General features: G+C 44.2%; 1 protein-coding gene across 3 annotated transcripts in view; it reads left to right on the top strand.

Moving 5' to 3' along the window:
• The window catches only part of LOC140727036 (uncharacterized), an 85,714-nt gene that overhangs the window by 7,767 nt on the left and 56,646 nt on the right, over positions 1-21,301 (top strand). For 2 of the 3 annotated variants that reach the window (XM_073044207.1, XM_073044206.1), the window contains exon 2: positions 19,881-19,943. The exons of the other annotated variant lie outside the window; for it this stretch is intronic. In XM_073044207.1, coding sequence (XP_072900308.1) covers positions 19,881-19,943 — 63 coding nt within the window. The remainder of the gene's footprint in view (positions 1-19,880; positions 19,944-21,301) is intronic. 3 annotated transcript variants of the gene reach the window in all.

The raw sequence follows: 21,301 nt of genomic DNA, 5'->3' as shown, positions 1-21,301 counted from the left end.
CCTGTGTTCGTCACTATATGCACTTTGTCTCGCTTGCTTCCATCTCTCCAGGTAACTGCAGACAGCCTCGAAGATGGTGAGATCAGGGCTTGAGGAGGCCATACCATCTGAAGCCATATAAAAAAATCTAGGGTGCCTCAGTCTTCTACACAGTACTGTGCTTATCCAAACTTCTCTTAAATATGAAATCGAACCTGCAGCCACCACTTCCACTGGTAGCTTGTTCCACACACTCACCACCCTCTGAGTGAAGAAGTTCCCATTCAGGTTCCCCTTAAATATTTCACCTTTCATCCTTTATCTGTGACCTCTAGTGCTAGTCTCACTCACCCTCAATGGACAAAGCCTGCTTGTACTTGCCCTGTCTATACACCTTATAATTTCTAACAGATCTCCCCTCATTCTCCTGTACTCCAGGAATTAAAGCCTATTTAACCTTTCCCAAGAGCTCGATGGTTATCTGGTTCAATACATCTGCACTGTTTGCTGAGGTGACTTAGGGAATTTGTTCCCCATGTCTGGGCTAAGACATAGATAACCATAGAAACAATTGCTCATCTCTGCATTCTTGCAAACCCTACGTGAGTTTTCAACGCAGCCAAGTCTATCAGGAAAACCACCCTTCAGGATTATAATATAACTGCAACTTTTGCATTCGGTTCCCCTTGCAATAACTAAAAACATTCTGTTCGTTGTCCTCATTATTTGCTGCATCTTTAGACTAGCTTTTAATGAATGATACACTAAATTACTCCCATTTTCTGCACAGAACATGTAACAATACAGTACAGCTCAGGCCCTTCAGCCCACTATGTTGTGCTGGTCCATTAGGCACAAAACAAAAGTCACGAACACAAGTCTGGCTCGAGGGATGACAGTCGGCGAGGAGGCTACTCTGCTACTTACAAAACCCTGAGCTTGAGTTAGGTTGCCTGTGAATATTTTTGCGCTGAGTTCCTCACAAACATTTGGTGTGCTAAGCAGTTTTGGAGACAGCGCCCATCCATCCGAACATCAGGCCAGTAGCAAAAGCATTTCATGCTGGCTGCGCCATCTGGCTGGTTACCCCAGGCCAACCACTGGCTTCTCAGCCAAGCACATACACCAAACGTCCGAACCTGTGGTCCCTCTCGTTCTGTGCAGGATTCCTATTGTAACATCCGGGTAAAGTACAGTGGTATACACTGAGTGCCCACCTGTACACCTGCTTGTTAATGCAAATATCTAATCAGCCAATCATGGGGCAGCAACCCAACGCAAAAAAGCATGCAGACATGGTCAAGCAGTTCAGTTGTTGTTCAGACCAAACACCAGAATGGGGGAAGAAATGTGTTCTTAGTGACTTTGACTGTGGAATGATTGTTGGTGCCAGGTGGGGTGATCTGAGTATCTCAAATACTGCTGTTCTCTTGGGATCTTCATGCACAACAGTCTCTAGAGTGTACAGGGAATGTACAAAAACCAAAAAAGGACATCCGATGAGCAGCAGTTCTGTGGGAAAAATTGTCTTGTTAATAAGAGAGATCAGAGGAGAATGGCCAGAGTGGTTCAAGCTGACAGGAAGGTGACAGTATCCCAAATAACCACACATTATAATAGAGGTGTGCAGAAGAGCTTCTCAGAATGTACTAGTCATTGAAACTTGAAGTGTATGGGCCACAGCAGCAGAAGATTCAGTGGCCATTTTATTAGGAACAGGAGGTATATCAGTATGTCACCATTTAGCCTAATAACAACCAATCAGCACCAGGAACTCTAATTCCAGACACCACCAACGCTCTGAGCTCTTGGCACCTTCTCCTTGGGTTGCTCTTGACATCCGAGTAACCGCTTCACTTCAAAGTTTCTGAATGGTTTGTTGATTACGTAGTTGTGAACACAGCCTGGTCTGACATGAAAACCAGCTTCCTTCTATTAACCATGTCTACACTTCTCACTGCAACCCCTCCATGGACATTACTGAGCCTGGCTGTGAAAGGAGGAGGGTTGGGAATGAGGCAAACACCTCCATCCCATTAAAACCCAGTGATATAGGAACATCAACAGGATCTCCTAAAACCTCATCCCTTGATGAGGAAGATCTTCACCTAGAAGATGTATAGATGGGCCAATCCTAGACTTGAAGACTGGTCCAGGACAGAGGACTTTGACGACTCTATGCCACGATGTAGGTATTGGTCTTAAGAAGAAGACACATCTTGCTGCCTTGGAAAAGCAGCCAGCATAATTAAAGATCCCACCCACCCCAGTCATTCTCTCTTCTCCTCACTCCCACTGGGTGGAAGACACAAAAGCCTAAGAACACTCTAGAACCACCATACAGAGAAGAGATTACACCGTTCTTACCTGATCTTCTGCCAGTCAACAGTCAGCTTTGACTCAGCGGGCAACAATCCGGCTTCTCTCAAGGCTCTAGGCTTGAGTCCTGTTCTGGAGATCTAATTCAGGCTGACATTTTGGGAGTCTGAGCAGAGAACCTGAATGCCCTGTTGGGTGGGAACAAATACCGATTTATCCCTGGGATTCTGATCAATGCTTATCCTGCTAATAACAATTACATAAATTGTTTCCTCGTTTATCACAGAACACAGCTCTCTTTATGAGGCTATAAAAACTGCACTGTAAAAAAATTGAATAAAACATGTTTCCTGTTGATCACTGTCATGGCCGACAAGATGCTTATTCCCTCAGATGCCAACGAGCTTGTTGAATTATGTTCAGATGCTTCCACGGTGGATAAACTTCTTTAAATGATGTAAATTTAACAATGGTCATTTTAGAAGGTGACGCATATTGAAATAGGTTGCAATAGAACATAGAACAGTACAACCCAGGAACTGGCCATTCGGCCCACAATGTTGTACTGAACCAGCTAAAAAGCAAATCAAAAACACCCAGGCTCTAATCCCTTCGACCTACACCATGTCAATGTTTCTCCATCCTCTATATATCCCTGTGTCTATGCAAATGCCTCTTAAAAGCCCCTGATGCATTTGCCTCTACCACCATACCAGTCTGCGAATTCCAGGTATCCATGACTCTCTGAGTAAAAAATTGCCCCTCCCACCCCCTTTGAATCCTCCGTCTCTCACCTTCAATGCATGTCCTCTGGGATTAGACATTTCCGCCCTGGGAAACAGATACCCTGTCCACTCTATCTATGCCTCTCAGTCTGGTAAACCTCTGACAGATCTCCCCTCTGCCTCCGACACTCCAGAGAAAACAACCCAAGTTTATCCAACCACATGCCCTCCACACCGGGCAGCAATGGTGGCAGTGAGATCGAAAAGCACAAATGTAATTATAAAAAAGGACTCTGAGCTCAAAAATTATTTTTCTCTTTCCACAGCGCCCTGAGCTGCCGGGTGTTTCCTTCATTTTCTGTTCTTGTTTCAAGAAATGTTTTGCTAGGAATTCCCAAGGTTTTAGCCTTGTCTTGCTGTTGCAGTGAATTTAGTCTATGCACCTCTCATTTTCTCAGCATTATCTTGTTTTTAAAAGCGGTTGAATTCCACAGCAAATTGTTGTGGTAGGCGGAAGCTGAAGTAAACATAAAGATTACTTGGAGGTCAGTTAGGGTCTGCAAAGAGAGAAGTAGTTAATATTTTGTAATCAGGGCCTATCGTCTGAACTGGAATAAATAGTGATAAACAGCAGTGAGTCCATGCAAACCACTTATTCGCACCAATTGGATATTCTCATTGTGTTCCATTCGACACCTCCCGGATCCTAAGCAACACATACACAATGCAGGTGGAACTCAGCAGGTCAGGAAATGAATCAACAGTCGATGTTTCGGACCGAGACACTTCTTCAGGACTGAAAAGGGAGGGCCAAGTTGCCAGAATTAAAAGTTGGGGAGAGGGGAAGGAGGGCAAGCTAGAAGGTTGATGCACCATCAATAACTCGGAGACTGGAAGTGAACGATAGGCTTTTATTAACAGCAAAAGGGAGCACGACATCTCGAAGACTGAGGGAGGAGCAGTGCCCCGATCGCCTTTATACAGGGGTCTGTGGGAGGAGCCACAGGAGCAGTCAGCAGAGGGGCAGGTCCAGACAGGTATACACATAGTTTACCACATAGGTGAAGTCAGCTGGATGGGAAAGGTAAAGGGCTGGAGAAGAAGGAATCTGAAAGGAGAGGAGAGTGGACCATAGGAGAAAGGGAAGGAGGAGGAGAGCCGGGGGAAGTGATAGGCAGGTAAGAAGAGGTTAAAGGCCAAAGTGGGGAATAGAAGAAGAGGGAAGGGGGCGGGGGTAAAATTTGCCAGTAGGAGAAATCAATGTTCATGTCATCAGATTGGAGGCTACCTAGATGGAATATAAGGTGGTGTTCCACTACCCTGAGAGTGGTCTTAACTGCCAGATCCTATTTGATTTTGACTTTGAACTGCAAAATCAGAATGGAATCAAGTCATCCTCAATGCTGCAGCCCAAATGTGGGCACACATGTTTAGTATCTGTGGCTATAATTGTCAGTATGAATATAGAACATAGAATAGTATAGCACAGTACAGGCCCTTCGGCCCACAATGTTGTGCCAACCCTTAAACCCTGCCTCCCATATAACCCTCCCCCACCTTAAATTCCTCCATATACCTGTCTAGTAGTCTCTTAAATTCCACTAGTGTACCTGCCTCCACCACTGACTCAGACAGTGCATTGCACGCACCAACCACTCTCTGAGTAAAAAAACCTTCCTCTAATATCCCCCTTGAACTTCCCACCCCTTACCTTAAAGCCATGTCCTTTTGTATTGAGCAGTGGTGCCCTGGGGAAGAGGTGCTGGCTGTCCACTCTATCTATTCCTCTTAATATCTTGTATACCTCTATCATGTCTCCTCTCATCCTCCTTCTCTCCGAAGAGTAAAGCCCTAGCTCCCTTAATCTCTGATCATAATCCATACTCTCCAAACCAGCCAGCATCCTGGTAAATCTCCTCTGTACCCTTTCCAATGCTTCCACGTCCTTCCTATAGTGAGGCGACCAGAACTGGACACAGTACTCCAAGTGTGGCCTAACCACAGTTTTACAGAGCTGCATCATTACCTCGCGACTCTTAAACTCTATCCCTCGACTTATGAAAGCTAACGCCCCATAAGCTTTCTTAACTACCCTATCTACCTATGAGGCAACTTTCAGGGATATGTTGGGCTGAGAGACCTGTTTCTGTGCTAGAAGACCCTATAACAGTGAGATGATCTCATTGTAGGAAAATAGATGATATCAGATCAGACATAATCTTGCTGAATGGCGGAGCATACTTAAGGGGCCCGTATAAGACCATTAGATTATGGAGCAGAATTAGGCTGTTTCGCCCATCGAGTCTGCTCCATTGCTGATCCAGTTCCCTCTCAGCCCCAATCTCGTGCCTTCTTCCCATATCCCTTCATGCCCTGACTAGTCAAGGATCTATCAACCTCTGCCTTCAATACACCCAATGACTTGGCCTCCACAGCCGCCTGTGGCAGCGAATTCCACTGATTGACCACTCTCTGGTTAAAGAAATTCCTCCTCATCTCCATTCTAAAAGGACACCCCTCTATTCTGAAGCTGCGTCCTCTGGTCCTAGATTCCCCCACCGTAGGAAACATCCTCTCCAGCAAGGCCTTTCAGCATTTGATAGGTTTCAATGAGGTCACCCTAGGTGACCTGGTATTATTGCAAGTTTTATGTCCTTGTTTTACAAATTAAATTTCATATTAAAATCGTCAGATTTTTTTGTCAGGATATGCATGAATTGCAGAGTGAATTTCAATGGAAAAGGCAGGACAAAAGCAAAGAGTAGATGAGTACTTCATCTGATTTATCAGATAGGGTTGATGGTTTGGGCAGGGCGGGTTGATTACATGTGGTTTTGACACATACCATTAGTGGAGACCTTTATTGTGGGCATTCAGTTGGCTGGCTGCAGATGAGCTGCGGTCTGTTCAAGAATGGGCAGCAAAGAAAGGAAGTTAAATGAAAAGCTACAGCAGTAACCTTCATCCTGCTGCAGCTGAACTGCACTCTTCCTGTCACGCACACTTTAGAGACTCGTGCCCTCACCAACAATGTGTTTCTTTCAGATAGTGGGAGGCTGGGATGTATCTTGCACCAATGTCAGTCTTCTGTCACAAGCTGTCACCCAAATATACTAGGCTTCGTTCAGAGGCTGAGGGTAGTTTTTGGCAGGAACTTACACAGCTCTTGCCTGTTGGTTATGCCATCTAATTCTCTGTACTCAACAGGTTCTGATTTGATTAGACACCTAAAGTTTAGCGCCTCTACTATGACCAGGGTGGCACTGGCTGACTTCAGTTATATCTGGTGAGATATAGGTTTGTATTGCTGGAATGCAGTAGAGGCAACCTCACTGGCTTTTCACTGGCCTTAGACCACATGGACAAGAGCAATGCCTACATCAGGCTGCTGCTTATTGATAACAGCTCCACGTCTAACACCATCACCCCCTCAGTACTAATCAGCAAGCTTCAAGAGCTGGGCCTCTGTACCTCCTTCTGCAACTGGATTCCTGATTTCTTCATCAGGAAACCTTAGTCAATATAGATCGGAAGTAACTACCTGCACTGACAATCAACACCGGCGCAACTCAAGGAAGTGTGTTTAGCCCGCTGCTGTGCTCTCTCTACACCCATGACTGTGTGGATACGCACAGCACAAGCACCATCTATAAGTTCGCTGATGACACAATGGTCAGAATCTCAGATGGTTATGAGGAGTGAGATAGATTGGCTGGCTGAGTGGTGCCAAAACAATAACCTTGCACTAAATGTTCATTTTGGACATCAACAAAGGAAAGCCAAGGGAGACACACACCAGTCCTTAGAGGGGTCAGCATTGGAAAAGGGGAGCAGTTTCAAATGCCTTGGTGTCAACATCTCTGAAGGTCTATCCTGGGCCTAACATACTGATACAATTATGAAGGAGGCATGCCAGTGGCTATTTTTCATTTGGAGTTCTTGGAGATTTGATCTATCACCAAAGGATCTCAGCAATTTCTACAGATATACAATGGAGAGCATTCTAACTGGTTACATCACCATTTGGTACGGAGAGGTCAGCGCACAGGATCAGAAAAAAGCTGCAGAGGGTTGTAAACTCAGCCAGCTCCATCATGGGAACTAGCCTCCCCACTGTCAAGGACATCTTCAAAAGGCTATGCCTCAAAAAGGTGGCATTCATCATTAGGCATCACCCAGGACATGCCCTCTTCTCACTAAACCATCAGGGAGGAAGCCTGAAGCCACACACTCAACATTTTAAGAACAACTTCATTCCCTCAGCCATCAGAATTCTGAATGGTCCATGGATCCGGGAACATTACTTCACTCTTTTTTTGTACTATTTACTGTAATTTAAAGGAATATTTATGTCTTGCACTGTACTGCTGCCTCAAAACAACTGATTTCACAATGTATGTCAGTGATACTAAAACTTTCTAGTTCTGCATGACCTTCCATTATTTAGTTTATTTTTCTGAGAACAATCCAAGAAGCTAAATTGTGCAAGATTCATTGTTTTAATTAAAAGTTTTTGGAAAGCGGTTTCACTACCTTATTATTCACTTCCACCTTGTTTGTCGAATCTTACTTTGTGCTTATTCTGAATCTCTTGTATTTATTATTATTAATTACCATGGTCACAGCCACAGGTACTTCAGTAAGTAGCATTGTTTTAAGAATTTGAAAAAAAAAATCTATCAATACATTAAATCGACAAACCTCGGACGGCGGACTTGGGTTGCGATTATCGTTCCCCTTTAAGAAACTGGAAGCAGGGACCTCACACCAGTTTACAAGTTCAATTGAGATGCAAAGGTTTTAGACTTCCACTCCCGACTATCCTGAAATATCTGGAAAATAAAATTGAAGACTTCAGAGCAAGATTGCTATGGCAGAGAGACATCAGAGACTATTGTGTACTTAGCTTCACGGAAACGTGGCTCACACCCTTCATTTTGGAAACAGCGCTGCAGCTTGATGGCTTCACCATTCTCCACAATAACAGGACAGCAGGGTCTTTAAAGGCAGTGGAGGGGCAGCATGCATTATCATTCAAAGGTTTCAGAAGTTTCAAAGGTACATTTAACGTCAGAGAAATGTATACAATATATATCCTGAAATACTTTTTCTTCGCAACCATCCACAAAAACAGAGGAGTGCCCCCAAAGAATGAATGACAGTGAAATGTTAGAACCCCAAAGTCCCCCCAGCTCCCCTCTCTCCCACATGTAAGCGGCAGCAGGCAACAATCCCGCCTCCCCCACCAGCAAAAAAAAAGTATCGGCACCCACCACCAAGCGCTCAGACGTGAGCAAGGCAACAGCAAAGACACAGACTTGCAGTACTCCAAAGACTACATTGTTCAGCCAGCATTCGACATACCACAGGCTCTCTCTCTCCCTAATAAGGGCAAAAGAGCTATCTCTGTTTCACAGCGAGAGGGGAGACTTAACAAACAACTCACTGGTTTATGATGTTAAAAGTCCGTTGTGTCGCTTTTTCCGAGCTCTGTGCCCAAAGATCTCGGGTCTCCGGGCACACAGCCTTGCATCTTCCATCTCCCATGACACACTCGTCTTCTGCTTGGACACCAACCTCTGATTCCTCCATCTCCAGAGCCACGAAAACTCAGTCCTCCGAAGGCCAGCCGCGCTCTTAGGCTGAGCCCTTGGCGTGCCAAACAACGGCCAATTGTGAAACCCTGAGAGCAGGTCCCATTCCTGCAAAGAACTGTAGTTTGTGTTTAACTCCAGGTCAGGGTCTTCAAAAGAACCCTGAAAGGGAAAAGTAGAGCTGTTTCTGAAGATGCAAGCAAAGGAGACGCCATTAGGCGCCATTAACCCACCTAAGCTGTGTCTTCATGGTTCACAAACATGACGGTTCTGTCTCAGTCCTGCTCACCCAACCTGGAAGATCAAGCAGTCAAATGCCATCCACTTTACCCATCAAGGGAATTTCCTGCCATTATCCTGGTAAAAATGTACATTCCACTTCAGGCCAATGTGAAGCAGGCACAGGAGGAGCTGAGCAACATAATTAGCAAGCATAAAAACTGCACACAGTGATCCCTTCCCTAACCAGGCTGGAAGAAGTATCTGAACAATTACCACCAACGTATCACTTGTGGAACCTGATGATCCAACATAGTTGACTACCATTAGAGCACCATCAAGAAGCCTTACCATGCCAATCCCACACCCACACTTTGGAAAGTCTGATCTCCTGGCTGTACTTCTACTTCCTGAGTATTGGCAGAGGCTAAGGGCCACAGGACCAGTGGTAAGGACCAAGATGGTATAGTGAAGGGAGGTAGAAGAGCGCTTACAAGACTGCTTTGAGCCAATGGACTGGACAATATTCAAGGATTCATCTTTGAGTCTGAATGAACATGCCACAGTTGTCACTGGCTTCTAAAAAACCTGTGTGGATGAGTGTGTGTGCCTTTGAAAACGTACGCAAATCAAAAACCGTGGATGGACCAGGAGATTCGTAGTATGCTGAGGGCTAGATCTGTGGTGATCAGGAACTAGACAAGAAGTCCAGGTACAACCTACGGAAAGTTATAGTAAGAGGGAGAAAACAATTCTGATTGCAGTTAGAGACGGAATTGGAAGTATGTCAGCTCCAGCAGGGTTTGCAGGCCGTCACTTTCTACAAAGTGAAATCTACCATCGTGAGTGACAGTGATGCTTCACGCCGAGAGGAACTCAATTTCTGCTCGCTTTGAAAGGGAGAATGAAACTGCATCTGTGTGAATCTCTGCAGCATCTGATGACCCTGTGATCTCTGGCTTGGTGGCCAACGTGAGAGCATCTTTTAAGCTGGTGAACTGTTGCAAGACGTTAAGGCCTGATGGTGTGCCTCGTAGGGCTCTGAAAACCTGTGTGAACTAACTGTTGGAAATGTACAAGGACATCTTCAATCTCTCACTGCTGCAGTTGGAGGTTCACACCTGCTTCAATCATACCAGTGCCCAAGAAGAGTAGGGTGAGCTGCTTCCAAGACTATCACCCAGTGGTATTCACATCTACTGTGATGAAATGCTTTGGGAAGTTGGTCATAGCTAGAATCAACTCCTGCTTAAGCAAGGAACTGGACCCACTGCAATTTTCCCATCACCACAATAGGCCCACAGCAGATACAATACCACTGGCTCTCCACTTGGTCCTGGATCACAAGGACAATAGTAATACTTTTGTCAGGCTACTGTTTATTGACTTCAGCTCAGTGTTCAACACAATTATACCCTCAGTTCTAATAAAATAAACTCCAAAACCTGGAACTCTGTACCTTCCTGTGCAACTGGATCATTGACTTTCACACCAGGAGATCACAGTCTGGATGGATTAGAAATACCATCTCCTCTTCGCTGACTATCAACATTGGTGCACCTCAAGGATGAGTGCTTAGCTCTACTCTCTCTACACCCATGACTGTGTGGCTAGGCGCAGCAAAAATACCAATGTGTAAATTTGCATTGACACAATTATTTGGAGAATCTCAGAGGAGGCGTACTGGAGTGAGATTGATCGGCTGGTTGGGTGGTGTTACAATGACAATCTTGCGTTCAATGTTGATTGTGGACTTTAGCACCGGAAAGTCAAGAGAAACACACACCAGGGGACAGCTGAGGAAAGGGTAAGCAGTTTCAAGTTACTGGGTGTCTACATTTCTGAAGATTTGCCCTGGGCCTAACATACTGATACAAATATGAAGCAGGCACACCAGTGGCTATATTTCATTGGGAGTTTGAGGAGAATTGGCATGTCTCCAAAGACACTTGTAAACCTCTAGAGATGTACTGTGGTTGCGTCACTGTCTGCTGTGAAGGGGCCAATGCACAGGATTGGAAAAACCTGCAGAAAGTTGTAAACTCAGCTAGCTCCATCGTGGGCACTAGCCTCCCCAGCATCCATGACATACCCTCTTTCAGATTGTTACCATCAAAGAGGAAGCACAGGAGCCCGATGACACACACTCAGTATTTTAGGAACAGTTTGTTTTTCACCACCATCAAATTTCTGAATGGACATTGAACCCATGAACCCATTGAAACCCCAGTATTCTATCCCTCTCTTTACTTTTATATACCTGTTGTAATTTATAATTTTTATTATGATGTAATGCAATGCACTGCTGCCACAAAACAAGAAGATTCACAATGCATGCTGGTGATATTGAACCAGATTATGATTCTGATTCTGTTTATCACACAGTGTATTTCCCCCTTGCCTTTAAACTACCAAAGTGCAAGACCTTGCATTTGCAAGAGGTTATAGAACATAGAAATCTACTGCACATTACAGGCCCTTTGGCCCACAATGTTGTGCCGACCATGTAACCTACTCTAGAAACTGCCAAGAATTTCCCTACTGCAAAGCCCTCTATTTGTCTAAGCTCCATGTACCTATTTAAGAGTCTCTTAAAAGACCCTATTGTATCCACCTCTACCACCGTCGCTGACAGTGCATTCCATGCACCCACCACTCTCTGTGCGAAAAACTTACCCCTGACATCCCCTCGGTACCTATTTCCAAGCACCTTAAAACTATGTCCCCTTGTGTTAGCCATTTCAGCCTTGGGAAAAAGCCTCTGGCTATCCTCACGATCAATGCCCCCCATCATCTTATACACCTCATCCTCCATCACTCCGAGAAGAAAAGGCTAAGTTTACACAGCCTATTCTCATAAGGCATGCTGTCCAATCCAGGCAATATTCTTGAAAATCTTTTCTGCACTCTGTCTATAGTATCCACATCCTTCCTGTAGTGGGGTGACCAGAACTGAGCACAGTACTCCAAGTGTGGTCTAAGGTCTTATATAACTGTAACATTACCTCCCAGCTCTTGAACTCAATCCCACGGTTGATGAATGCCAACACACCATACACCTTCTTAGCAACACTGTCAACCTGTGCAGCAGCTTTGAGTGTCCTATAGACATGGACCCCAAGATCTCACAGATCCTCCACGCTGCCAAGAGTCTTACCATTAATATTATATTCTGCCTTCAAATTTGACCTATAAAAATGAACCACTTCACACGTATCTGGGTTGAAAGACCCTATTGTATCTGCCTCCACTGGCGCTGCGGGCAGTGCATTCTTCTCAGCCCAGTTCTGCATCCTATCGATGTCCCGCTGTAACCTCTGACAAGCCTCCAGACTATCCACAACACCCCCAACTTTTGTGTCATCAGCAAACTTACAGAGTCACCACAGCACAGCAGTAGGCCCCTTGGCCCAGTTAGTCCATGCCAAGTTATGATTCTGCCTAGTCCCATCGGTCTGCACCTGGACAAAGTCATCCATTCCCCTACCATCTATGTACCTATCCAAACCTCTCAAATGTTGAAATCAAACCCACATCTATCGCTTCCACTGGTACCTTATTCCACACTGTCACTATCCTCTGTGTAGAAGTTCCCCTTCATTTTCCCCTTCAACATTTCACCTTTCACCTTTCACTCTTAATCAATGACCTCTAGTTCTAGTCACACCCAACCTCAGGGTAAATGCAAGCAGGCTTTTTCCACTATCTATACCCATCATAGTTTTATATGTCTCTATCAAATCTTCTCTCATTTTCCTGTGCTCTGGGGAATAATGTCCCAACTTGTTCAAACTTTCACCATAACTCATGTCCTCCAGTCCCAATAACATCCTTGTAAATTATCTCTGTACTCTTTCAGTCTTTTTGATATCTTTCCTGTAGGTAGGTAAGAAATACTACTTGTAGGATAAACAAAAGTCAGAGAAGCAGATCCAATTTTAGTTTTCTGTTATGCAGCTACAGGAGAGAGGAAATTGGAAAGGGTACAATGGAGATTTACCAGGATGTTGCCTGATTTAGAGAGTATGCATTATGATCAGTGATTAAGGGAGCTAGGGCTTTACTCTCTGGAGAGAAGGAGGATGAGAAGAGACATGATAAAGGTATACAAGATATTAAGAGGAATAGATAGAGTGGACAGCCAGCACCTCTTACCCAGGGTACCACTGCTCAATACAAGAGGACATGGCTTTAAGGTAAGGGGAGGAAAGTTCAAGCGGGATATTAGAAGGTTTTCTACTCAGAGAGTGGTTGGTACGTGGAATGAACTGCCTGAGTCAGTGGTGGAGACACACTAGTGAAATTTAAGAGACTACTAGACAGGTATATGGAGGAATTTAAGGTGGGGGGTTATATGGAAGGCAGGGTTTAAGGGTCGGCACAACATTGTGGGCCGAATGGCCTGTACTGTGCTGTATTGTTCTTTGTTCTTTTGTTCTTTTTGAAATGTGCAAAATTGTATTTTTCAAAGAATTTGGATTGGACCTGCAGGAAACCAGTCTATGTCACTGTCAGTCTTGCCTGCTTATTGCTCCCAAAGGGCAGCATGGTACTGTAGTGGTTACCGCAACACTTCACAGTGTCATCTGTAAGATAGGGGGTTCGATTCCCAATGTAGTCTAGTACGTTCTCCACGTGACTGTATGGGTTTCCTCTAGCTGATCCAGTTTCCTCCCACAGTCCAAAGACAAGCTGGATAGGGTTAAGTTTAGAAAGTTATGTGATGCTAAATTGGCGTTGGAAGTATGGAGACACTTGTGGAAGCACAGAAACAAGATGTTGCCACCAGCACATCCTCAGACTCTGTTGGTCATTGATGCAAATGACGCATTTCACTCTATGTTTCAATGTAAATGTGATAAATAAAGGAAATCTTTACTTTTAGAATTGGTGCCACACTCTTACCAATCATTCTAGCAAGAATGCACTGTCGTCGTACAAGTTCAGGCACCATTTTAATATTGGTCACTGCCAAGTTTATGCTTAGCTGGAATTCATTCAAACTAAGGATCACAACCTCCAAAAGCTTGGCAAACATCAAATCTCTGCACCAAATATGGAAACTTTACACGCAATGTCCACTTCAAATCTGAAAGGCTTCTACAGTTATATTAAAAGCAAGAGGATAGTGAGGGATAAAATTGGTCCCTTAGAGAATCAGGGTGGTCAGCTATGTGTGGAGCCGAGGGAGATGGGAGAGATTTTGAACGATTTCTTCTCTTCGGTATTCACTAAGGAGAAGGATATTGAATGGTGTAAGGTGTGGGAAACAAGTAAGGAAGTTATGGAACCTATGACAATTAAAGAGGTGGAAGTACTGGCGCTTTTAAGAAATTTAAAAGTGGATAAATCTCCGGGTCCTGACAGGATATTCCCCAGGACCTTGAGGGAAGTTTGTGTAGAGATAGCAGGAGCTCTGACGGAGATCTTTCAGATGTCATTAGAAACGGGGATTGTGCCGGAGGATTGGCGTATTGCTCATGTGGTTCCATTGTTTAAAAAGGGTTCTAGAAGTAAGCCTGGCAATTATTGACCTGTCAGTTTGACATCAGTGGTGGGTAAATTAATGGAAAGTATTCTTAGAGATAGTATTTATAATTATCTGGATAGACAGGATCTGATTAGGAGTAGCCAGCATGGATTTGTGCGTGGAAGGTCATGTTTGACAAACCTTATTGAATTTTTTGAAGTAGTTACGAGGAATGTTGACAAGGGCAAGGCAGTGGATGTAGTCTATATGGACTTCAGCAAGGCCTTTGACAAAGTTCCACATGGAAGGTTAGTTAAGAAGGTTCAGTCGTTAGGTATTAATGCTGGAGTAATAAAATGGATTCAACAGTGGCTAGATGGGAGATGCCAGAGAGTAGTGGTGGATAATTGTTTATCGGGATGGAGGCCGGTGACTAGCGGGGTGCCTCAGGGATCTGTTTTGGGCCCAATGTTGTTTGTAATATACATAAATGATCTGGATGATGGGGTGGTAAATTGGATTAGTAAGTATGCCGATGATACTAAGGTAGGAGGTGTTGTGGATAATGAGGTGGGTTTTCAAAGCTTGCAGGGAGATTTATGCCGGTTAGAAGAATGGGCTGAACGTTGGCAGATGGAGTTTAATGCTGAGAAGTGTGAGGTTCTACATTTTGGCAGGAATAATCCAAATAGAACATACAGGGTAAATGGTAGGGCATTGAGGAATGCAGTGGAACAGAGAGATCTAGGAATAACAGTGCATAGTTCCCTGAAGGTGGAGTCTCATGTAGATAGTGTGGTGAAGAAGGCTTTTGGAACACTGGCCTTTATAAATCAGAGCATTGAGTACAGAAGTTGGGATGTAATGTTAAAATTGTACAAGGCATTGGTAAGGCCAAATTTGGAATATTGTGTATAGTTCTGGTCACCGAATTATAGGAAAGATATCAATAAATTAGAGAGAGTGCAGAGACGATTTACTAGGATGTTACCTGGGTTTCAGCACTTAAGTTACAGAGAAAGGTTGAACAAGTTAGGTCTCTATTCATTGGAGCGTAGAAGGTTGAGGGGGGATTTGATCGAGGTATTTAAAATGTTGAGAGGGATAGATAGAGTTGACGTGAATAGGCTGTTTCCATTGAGAGTAGGGGAGATTCAAACGAGAGGACATGATTTGAGAGTTAGGGGGCAAAAGTTTAAGGGTAACACGAGGGGGTATTTCTTTACTCAGAGAGTGATAGCTGTGTGGAATGAGCTTCCTGTAGAAGTAGTAGAGGCCAGTTCAGTTGTGTCATTTAAGGTAAAATTGGATAGGTATATGGACAGGAAAGGAGTGGAGGGTTATGGGCTGAGTGCGGGTAGGTGGGACTAGGTGAGATTAAGAGTTCGGCACGGACTAGGAGGGCCGGAATGGCCTGTTTCCGTGCTGTGATTGTTATATGGTTATATTAGGTATACCTAATGCAAGTATCTACTCAGTCAATCATGATCAACACAATGTTTCTTTGCAGCCTAAACTGTCCAGACCTGCCAATATAATCATAAGTACAAGAGATTCTGCAGATACTTGAAATCTTGAGGAACAAACACAAAATGTTGGAGGAACTCAGCAGTTCTGAAGGCATCTATGGAGGGAATATGCTGTCAATATTTTGGGCTGGGGCCTTTCATTACAACTGGAGAAAAAAGGGGCAGAAGTCAGAAGAAGAAATTGGGGGAATGGAAGGAATGCTAAGTGGAGCCCAGTGAGGGGGAGGTTAGGTCCGTGAGGGAGAGGTGATGAAGTGAGAAGCTGTGAGCTGATTGGTGGAAGAGATAAAGGGCTGGAGAGGAAGGAATCTGATAGGAGAGGAAAGTGAACTTTGGGAAAAAGGGCAGAAAGAGGTGTGCCAGAAGGAGATGATGGGCAGATGAGTAGAGAAGAGGTAAGAGGAGAGCCAGAATGGGAGATGGAAGGATTGTGGAGGAATTACCAGAAGTTAGAGAAATTGATGTTCATGCCATCAAGTTGGAGGTTACCCAGATGGAATATAAGGTGTTTCTCCTGATCACTGAGGCTGATCTCAACATGACCTCAACAGGGTGACCAGTGGTGTGCCTCAGGGATCTGTTCTAGGACTCCATCTCTTTGTGATTTTTATAAATGATCTGGATGAGGAAGTGGAGGGATGCGTTTGTAAATTTGCTGATGACACAAAAGTTGGGGGTGTTGTGGATAGTGTGGAGGGTTGTCAAAAGTTACAGCGGGACATCGATAGAATGCAAAACTGAGCTGAGAAGTGGCAGATGGCATTTAACCCAGATAAGCGTGAGGTGGTTCATTTTGGTAGGTCAGATATGATGGCAGAATATAGTATTAATGGTAAGAGTCTCGGCAGTGTGGAGGATCAGAGGGACTTGGGGTCCGAGTCCATAAGACACTCAAAGCTGCTGCGCAGGTTGGCTCTGTGGTTAAGAAGGCATATGGTGCATTGTCCTTCATCAATCGTGGGATTGAGTTTAGGAGCTGAGAAGTAATGTTGCAGCTATATAGGACCCTGGTCAGACCCCACTTGGAGTACTGTGCTCCGTTCTGGTCGCTTCACTACAGGAAGGATGTGGAAGCCATAGAAAGGGTGCAGAGGAGATTATGCCTGGTTTGGGGAGCATGCCTTATGAGAATAGGTTGAGTGAATTCGGCCTTTTCACCTTGGAGCGACGGAGGATGAGAAGTGACCTGATAGAGGTGTCCAAGATGATGAGAGGCATTGATCGTGTGGATAGTCAGAGATTTTTCCCCAGGGCTGAAATGGCTAACACGGGAGGGAATAGTTTTAAGGTGCTTGGAAGTAGGTACAGAGGAGATGTCAGGGGTAAATTTATTACGCAGAGAGTGGTGAGTGCGTGGAATGGGCTGCCGGCGACACTGGTGGAAGTGGATACGATAGGGTCTTCTAAGAGACTCCTGGATAGGTATAGAGCACTATGGGTAACCCTAGGTAATTTCTAAAGTAAGGACATGTTCAGACAGCATTGTGGGCTGAAGGGCCTGTATTGTGCTGTAGGTTTTCTATGTTTCTATGTCATAAGAGGATAACATGCAGCAAAATGAACCTTATTTTACATCTCTATGGATCAGTATCTTTCCTGTCTGATGCCTCTGCTGACAGTCAAAAAGAGAGAGGAGGCCATTTAGGTATCAGTGCCTGTGCTGGCCCTTCGATGGTACATTGTGCTCGGTGTTGCAGGCTCACTCTGTTTCCAGAAGGTAACTTGTTATCAAATGTCGACCCATCTCCCTAGGGGAATTATATATGAGTTGGCTCGACTAACGTATCTCTTTTGCTTTTAGTCTGTGACTTCCTTCATCAGCCGTGGTTGTGTCATCCTGCCTTTAGAAAATTTACTCGTCTTTGGGATGTACCTATCCTAAAACTTCCAAATTTTTCCAGAAACTCCATCCATTCTTGTCATGCCATTATCCCTACTAATGTACCCTTGCAATCAACTTTGGCCAACTCTTCTGTCATACCTCTGAAATTCTCTTTACTCCACTGTAATACTGATACAATTGACGATCTACTCCCTCTCAAACTGCAGGGTGAATTCTATCATATCATGATCACTGTCTCCTTAGGTTTCCTTTACCTTATGCTCCCTGATCAAATGCAGTTCATTACCCAACAACCAATCCAGAATAGCTGATCCCCTAGTGTGCTCAACGAGAAGCTGCTCTAAAAAGCCATCTTGTAGGCATTCTACAAATTCCCACTCTTGGGATTCTGCACCAACCTGATTTTACCAATCTACCTGCATATTGAAATTCTCCATGAATACTGTAACATTAATTTTCTATCTCTCATTGTAACTTGAATCCTACATCCTGGCTACTGTTCAGAGGCCTGTATATAACATCCAACAAGGTCTTTTATCCTTGCACTTTCTTAACTCTGTACACAAAGATTCTATATTTTCCAGTCCTATCTCACCTCTTTCTTAGGATTTGATTTTTTTTTTACCAATGGAGCCACACAATCCTCCCTGACTACCTGCCCGTCGTTATGATGCAATGTGTATTCTTCAATGATAAACTCCCGACTATGATCTTATTTCAGCAATGACTCAGTGATGCCCACAATGTCATACCTGCCAATCTCTGTCAGACAAAATCATCTGCTTTATTCCATAGACTGTGTGCATTCAAATGTAACACCTTCCGTTTTGAAGTCATCACCCTTTTTGATTTTATCCCCATTTTACACTTCAGTTCGTCTGACTGACTGCAATTTTGCTCCATCATCTGCCTGTCCTTCCTCAAAGTCTCACTACACACTGCATTTAGTTGTTATGGCAACTGCCTCATCCACAGCCTTATCACTCTGCTTCCCATCTCCCTGCCAAATTAGTAAGATCTCTCTCCGACAGATCTAGTAAACCTGCCCACGAGAATATTGGTTCCCCTCTGGTTCAGGTGTAAACCAGCCTTTTTATGGTGGTCATGCCTTCCCCAGAGGACATCCAATGATCCAGAAATCTGAAACCCTGTCCCTACACCACTACCTCAGCCACTCATTCATCTGACAATTCACCCTATTCTTAATCTCACTGGTGAATGGTAGAGACACCTCCCAGCCTGCAAATGTAGCCTCTTCCAGGTCTCCATCAGTGAATATGATTCAACTTCTGCTCTTTCCAGACTCAACACCTGCAGCCTATTTAAACCCAGTTGTCATCTTCAGTCTCTCTTCATTCATTGAACCAGCCAACCTCAACCAGTTGCTCTGAGACTTCACTCTCCCTGCCTGAGTTTCACTTTGTTGCCTCTTGTTTTTAGTTTCTGTTCTCTCTTCTTTTGTGGTCCCTTGTGCCTTGTTATTTTGTAGTCTATTATTAAAGTTACTGTTCACTGCTGAATCATTTCCACTGCTCTGCCCTTGGGGCAGACCTCTTCTACCTTTCCTAATAGATGGAGTGAACCAACGATTGATCCAGCAGACACTCTCACCTCAAGGAAGTCATCTGCTGACACGGGCACAGTGTACAGATGCAGCAAGAAACAACTCACCATCTGTCCGCCACTTTCATCCAAATCTCCGTCTTGACGCAGCAAATCCCCACCAGTCAGCCGCCTCCCTCTGAGCCTTGGATTCCCGTGTGCAAATGTTTGGTGAATTTCCCACCTGATGCTGCACCTTCCTGTCCCAGTACATCTTACACTTCGAGCTCCATCTCTCTGTATTCTATGCACTGGGCCATCTTTCTCTTGACTGGGTGAGCTCTGACTTTCTCCACTGCTAAGTGGGACAATAAACCTACCATATGCAACAAATATGAGGATTTTACTGCTGAGATGCACCGAGTTTTCAACCACCCAGGAAGTGGAAGGAAAGAAATGGATCTGATACTGTGCCTACACAAAGCCTTGCTCTCTGTTCGGCATGGACTGGATGGGCTAAGACACCTGTTTCTGTGCTGTAGTGTTTTAAGACTATGAGTGCTAATCCTGATGATGTAATTTTCTTTTGTCGATACCATTAAACATAAGAGTGACTATTTTAAGGGAAATTGATTTCAATCCTTGTGTTTCATTACCCAGGACAGGATGATTTCGATTTCAACCTAGAAGATGCATTAAATGAAAATCCAGCGAAACCACAAGGTACGTTACTAATATTGAGCCATCCAGCACAGAAATTGGCCCCTGGTGACCATCATGTACCCATCTATACTAAACTTATTTACCTGTTCCTGGTCCGTAGTCTTCAATATATCGTCTGCAGATACATTAGGGTCTTTTAAGAGAATCTTAGATAGGTACATGGAGCTTAGAAAAATAGAGGGCTATGCAGTAGGGAAATTCTAGGCAGTATGTAGAGTAGGTTACATGTTTGGCACAGCATTGTGGGCTGAAGGGCCAGTAATGTGCTGTAGATTTCTATGTTCTATGTTCTAATATCTTGCCATTTCAATTGCTTATCTAGTTGCGAGTGTACAAAGCTCTGCCGTCCTGTCAGGCAGTAGATTCCATTTTCCAAACTCCCTCAAGGAGTTTGGGGAAAAATTCTACATCCTGGGATACAGATTATACACTCTGTGGCCACTTTATTAGATACCTCCACCGTCTAATAAAGTGGTCACTGAGTGTATGTTTCTGATGTTCAGTAGCCCATCCACATCTGGGTTCCATGTATTGTGTGTCCACAGATGTTCTTCTGCACGCCACTGGTGTAATGTGTGACCATTTGAGTTACTGATGCCTTCCTGTCAACTTGAACCAGCTCGTCCATTCCGCTCTGACCTTGCTCTTTTGCTAAATATTTTCACCCACTGGACATTCTTTGCTTTTTGCCCCATTCTCCGAAAACTCTTGATTCTGTTGTATGTGAAAATCCCAGAAGATCAACGGGTTCTGAGATACTCCAATCACCCCGAACTGCTCAATTTCAAGTTTAATTGACATTCAACCATACTCCTGTCAGGATGCTGTTTGTTGACTATAGCTCAGCATTTAACACCATCATTTCCACAGTCCTGATAGATAAGCTACAGAATTTGAACCTGTGTACTTCCTTTTGCAATTGGATCCTTGACATCTCAACCAGAAGACCACAATCTATGTGGATTAATGATAATAACTCCTCCTCACTGAATCAACACAGGCACACCTCAGAGGTATGTGCTTTCCCTTTTCTACTCCTTGTAACACTTACCCAACAGGCTGGTATATGTCTAGGGGAAAAAGAGATCCAGCCACACACCAACCCACCTCCTGTACACGCAGGTGCTGTGAGAACCGCGTTTATGCCTCGCGCCCGCCAACAGTATCAGACCCACAACAAATACCGGTATGAAATACACTTTAAATAGTTTACTAAAATTAAAAGAGTATTAGGCAATACAATATATATATATATATATATATACACAAGAAAAAAACAAAAGGCGCCAACTTATCAAAGTTCAGTCAGTTTAGTGCACATCGGTGGAGCTCATCCAGCAAACCATTCGACTCCTCGG

The sequence above is a fragment of the Hemitrygon akajei genome, chromosome 4 (assembly GCF_048418815.1).
Source record: "Hemitrygon akajei chromosome 4, sHemAka1.3, whole genome shotgun sequence".
NCBI lineage: Eukaryota > Metazoa > Chordata > Chondrichthyes > Myliobatiformes > Dasyatidae > Hemitrygon > Hemitrygon akajei.
The sequence above is the reverse complement of the archived record's forward strand: the minus strand, read 5'-3'. Positions and strand labels throughout refer to the sequence as shown.